The sequence below is a fragment of the Glossina fuscipes genome, unplaced genomic scaffold, assembly GCF_014805625.2.
Source record: "Glossina fuscipes isolate IAEA_lab_2018 unplaced genomic scaffold, Yale_Gfus_2 146, whole genome shotgun sequence".
Lineage (NCBI taxonomy): Eukaryota > Metazoa > Arthropoda > Insecta > Diptera > Glossinidae > Glossina > Glossina fuscipes.
Window position 1 is genome coordinate 5,060 of NW_023998489.1, and position 4,460 is coordinate 9,519.

The 4,460-nt window shown below is 35.7% G+C and overlaps 1 protein-coding gene across 1 annotated transcript in view; it reads right to left on the bottom strand.

The window, feature by feature from the left end:
* Positions 1 to 4,453, bottom strand: part of LOC119641134 — a 5,329-nt gene extending 876 nt beyond the window's left edge. Inside the window, exons 1-5 of the mRNA XM_038039597.1 lie at positions 2,648 to 4,453; positions 2,420 to 2,578; positions 1,764 to 1,814; positions 407 to 1,701; positions 185 to 340 (exon numbers count right to left, since the gene is read on the bottom strand). Of these exons, the coding sequence (XP_037895525.1) occupies positions 212 to 340; positions 407 to 1,701; positions 1,764 to 1,814; positions 2,420 to 2,578; positions 2,648 to 4,373 (3,360 nt within the window). The 5' untranslated portion in view covers positions 4,374 to 4,453 and the 3' untranslated portion in view covers positions 185 to 211. The remainder of the gene's footprint in view (positions 1 to 184; positions 341 to 406; positions 1,702 to 1,763; positions 1,815 to 2,419; positions 2,579 to 2,647) is intronic.
* Positions 4,454 to 4,460: the final 7 nt, after the last annotated feature.

Below are 4,460 nucleotides of genomic sequence, written 5' to 3' on the forward strand. Positions count from 1 at the left end.
GTAAGTTAAGTTTCATTTAATCAACTGGTCCTTAAACATATGCTCGAAATTTCAGAAACTTTATAAGACAATAAAAGTATGAAAAAAAAAATTCATCTGTTTAGGCCGCTATTTTAAGGAATCTCTTTCGACAATAATTATGGGAATGAAGATTTCAGAATTGATTAAGTTGTTTCACACTTACTCGTTTTGTGGGCCTTCATTTCTTTTGTTAATTGGGTTCTCTAAACACGTTACCAATCTTCGGCGTCTCGGTTTGGTTAGATGTCTGCAGATATCTTCTCACGATTGAACGATTTATACGTACCACTAATCTTCGTATAGGCAACTTACATTTGTCCTACACAAAATAATAATAATAAATTTTTTGATTTATTCCACAAATTGAAGTCCATTGTTTTTTTACCTTGACGACTACTCCTAGCTTTTTTTGGGGAATTTTAAATTCAATATCAGATTTAGATGTTACAGGTAAGTTTACTGATTTCTCTTTTCTTCTTGTAAACTCATAAGTATTGAGCTTTTTATCTTTCCCATCAAGTGAAACAAATACCTGCGGTTTGGGAAATACTGTACTCTCAATTGCGGATGTGCTCTCCGATGGTGGTAATAATTTGGTACTACTCGTAAGTGTTTTCTGAACTTTTTGCTGCTGTTTTGTGCTTTCAGCAATAGGCTTTGGTTTTTCCTCAATGACAGTCGTTTCTTTGAACACTGGTAATTTATTTAGCTTTCCAAGCGTAGGCGCTGGCAATGTAGACTTGTGCAAAATCGACCGTTGACGCTTCTCAAGTGGACTATCAGCATTTAATAAGCTTTCTTTCATTTTCTTAGACCAAGAATCCATTAGTGTTTCGGTCTCGCTTCTTTTAATTCTGAATTTAGGTGTGCTGTTTGACGAACGTTCTACGCTATTAACAGTGCTTTTATCCAATTCTGCATCCGCTGCAATGATCGCAGATGACTTTTGAGAAATTTTACGTCTGCGCCAAAACTTTTGATATCCTCGTTTGGTTTTCCTTACAATTCCCGCTTTGTTTATTTTATCCGTCGATATTTTTGCTGATAGAACTTGGACACCTTGCGAAGGAGAGCAAGATATTTCTGATGTGAGGGGGTAGACCGTTACTTTTTGCTTCTCATTCTCTGTTGCAGTTGTTTTCTTTTGCGTTTGTAACCATTCTGTAAAAGTCATGACACTTGTAGAGGGAGACTTATCAGAAAAGTTCGTTTTTTTACTAGGCGACGGTGAAGTCGACCCTCTTTCCATAGTGCATTTATTCGATAAATTTGGAATAGTTTCTTCCCTTTTTGAATTATTTTGTTGCTTCAAAGCATCTTCAGAGCGTAAACTTTTCCTGTAAGAAGTCGATTGACTGTTGTTTGTCTCCGAATCGTTCACATCAGTTTCTACTTTCTCGATATGAATTTCAGTGTTCTTTTCTTCAGGATTTATTGAAAATAATTTGTTTAGAAACTTTTTCTCCTTTTCTTTAACACTTTCTTTAGGAGATGACTCGATGGATCCAATTCTTGTATCCGTTAGGGGCTTATTTAACTGTCGTTCAGCTGCTTGATCTTTATTTTCTTGTCTGAACGGTAAAGATTTAACTTCGACCTTTACTTTTTTTAGTGTATTTTGTGCAGACACTTTTGTCTCTAATTCTCCTAGTTCTTCTACCACTACTTTACGTGACCGCACTAAAAAAGTAAGAAGTTGTATTGGATTTTTTCAAAACAAAGGAAATCACTATAATGCTTACAAGATTTTCGTGTTAAATCCAGCTTGGGCTTCTTAGCGGCAATAGATAAATCTGAAGTAGGTAAACCAAGTTTATGTTAATTAATACAGAATCGTTTATAAATTATACTTTTCAAAATATTAAAGAAGTTAACTTTGCAACCTTTTAATTTCTTTTTTTTAGATTAATATCTCGTTGATGTAATTTCGGATGCTTATCAATAAAATATTTTTAATCTGTTATTGGTCAAAGTATTGTATTTCTTCCCCTTTAGCGATTGATATGTCAGCGATGACGTTTACGAATGTTAATTTGTGCTTATTAATCAATTAATCATTGAATCAAAGTTGATAAGTTCCTATCATTGACTTTTGCAAAAAATATCATTTTCTCTTGATTAAGTTTGAGGTCGATGTTAAGCTAGCTAATAGCCACGTGAGTGTCGTTACCTTACTTTTCTGCAAGTCAAATTTTTTCTTTTTTACTTTCTTGCATTTGCGTCATTAAAAGTATTGCAACTTGTAAACTGGACTGGTTGGAAATTTTGATAGATTTCGTTTAAAGGTCGTTGGTAGCACGTGAAAATTATATGAATTCGTGAAGTCTAAGTCCTTATTGAGTGAAGTGTTCTCTACTCTTTCCCTACTCAAACACTTAACTTTATGGAGTTCTCTTACCATCTTTACCAGTTTCAATATTAGGTGAACGTAGGTTGCGTTTATTTTGTACTAAACTGACTACAGGTGATGAAAATATTATCGGGACTTCTTCTTGCTTAGAAGTTTTGGCACCTTTCTTTTGAACTTGCGGTTCTTTAAACAATCTCTTCGCTTCATCTGTAAAACGAAAATTGATTAAGATGCAAAATCCAAGTTGGCTTAAAAAAAATATATAAAAATATTAACCTTTTTCAACGAAAGGAGATTCCGCGCCTCGTTTTCTCAACGTACGTCTGAGATAAATTTCACTGACGCTTGGAGTCGCGGCACGTCTCGTATCACTATTTTGACTCGATGTCGAGTTGGTCGGTGATGATAGATATTTATGAGTATTTAAGTACTTCGATAAATCATCAGAAGACTTATTTTGTTCTTCGGACGCCGGTAATGGATTGTTTGTTTCTGAACAAGAATCTTTGGTTTTCGATACTTTCGAAGCTTCCATTGCAAGAGTAGCCGATTTATCATTAACTGGAGAAGCTTTAGGGAGCTCTTCTTGTCTAGCTTTTTGATCCCCTTTGGATCTATCCCTTAAAATACGAGGTGCCTTCGGCGAGGCTTCATCCAAAACGTCGGAGTTGTTGTCTTTAGATAACGACTTCCGAACGGCTTGACAATTATTAGGCGATGATCTGGAAACGATCGTTAACTTATCAGATGATAGCTTTCGCATTGCTGTGGCATTATCGGGTGGCGACTTTTGTAGCGTCGTAGAAAAGTTTGGTTTTTTATCATTAGCTTCTTCGGAAGTGTCGTTCGGGTTATGTAAAATAGCCTTTTCTTTTCCATCATGAACTGATTTTTCGACCGTATTGGATTTGATCGTTTTTTCCTTAATCTTTTCCTTAATTTTGGTGTTGTGGACTATAGCTGAATCTTTCACCGTTTCCTCCGGTTTTTCAACGAGTTTCTCTGCAGTTTTTTCTTCAAATTTAAAATTGGGAGCAGCCTTCTGCTTACTTACATCAGTCTCTTTCGTCTTTTCTGATAGTTTTTCAATTGTATTGGGTTTTGTGATTTTTCTCTTTTCAATCTTTTCTTCATTATCTGTAGACGCAGTAAATGTTCTTTTTCCTGAACTAATTTCTCGCTCCTTCGTGTTTGACTCCTCAATATTACTGGACTTAGGCACTCGTTTCTCTATTGCTTTACTGTCACTCTTGCCACTGCAACTGTCCTCTTCTTTACTAATGCTTTTTCCTTTTGATTTTTCGTTTGTTTTGTTCTCGTTAGCGTTTGATTTTACAGCTTGTAGCGTCTCTTTTTCTACTCTTGTTAGTGATCTAGGTTCTGAAGTTGTGGTCGATTTTGTTGTTACAGATTTTATTTTCGGTGGCGAGAAAATTTCCTTCAAACTTCCCCTAAAGTGCGCCGTTATTTCTTTCGGAGAATTTAGTAGTACTTTATCATCTCGCGAATCTCTGGACGAGTCTCTACTTGATCTAGACGTCTTTTGCTTCTCAGAGCATTTCGAATCAAGGGACGACTCGCGCGACAAACTTTTCGTTTTGCAGACGTCTTTATTGCTCTTTGCTGTTGAGTCCTTGCTCTCAGTCAAATCTTTTGATATCAGATTGCTTTTACTTCCTCTGAGGTCTGTTACAGAAGCGTTGTCCAACTTTTCTTTCGAAGATGTTCTCGCCAACATACACGTATCATTTGCTGCCTTTCCATCTTTAATTTCCTTCGCTAATTCTCGTGAACTGCGAAAGTCCTTAGGGGATTTTATTTCTTTATTTTTGAAATTATATTTTTGTTGTGTACTTGCAGGTATGGATGTTTCACTCATTAATTTAATATCTTTACGATCGTTTGGTAAATCTCGAACATCGCAGGAGTCCTTAGATGACCTTGTTTCATTATCTCTAAGATTGGTTCTTTGTTTTGTAGTTATACTGGTAGGCGAGAACATTTCTTTTACTATTTTACTATCTTTACGCTCTTTCGAGGATTCTCGTGAACTGCAGGAATCTTTGGAAGATCTTGTGTCTTTGTTTTT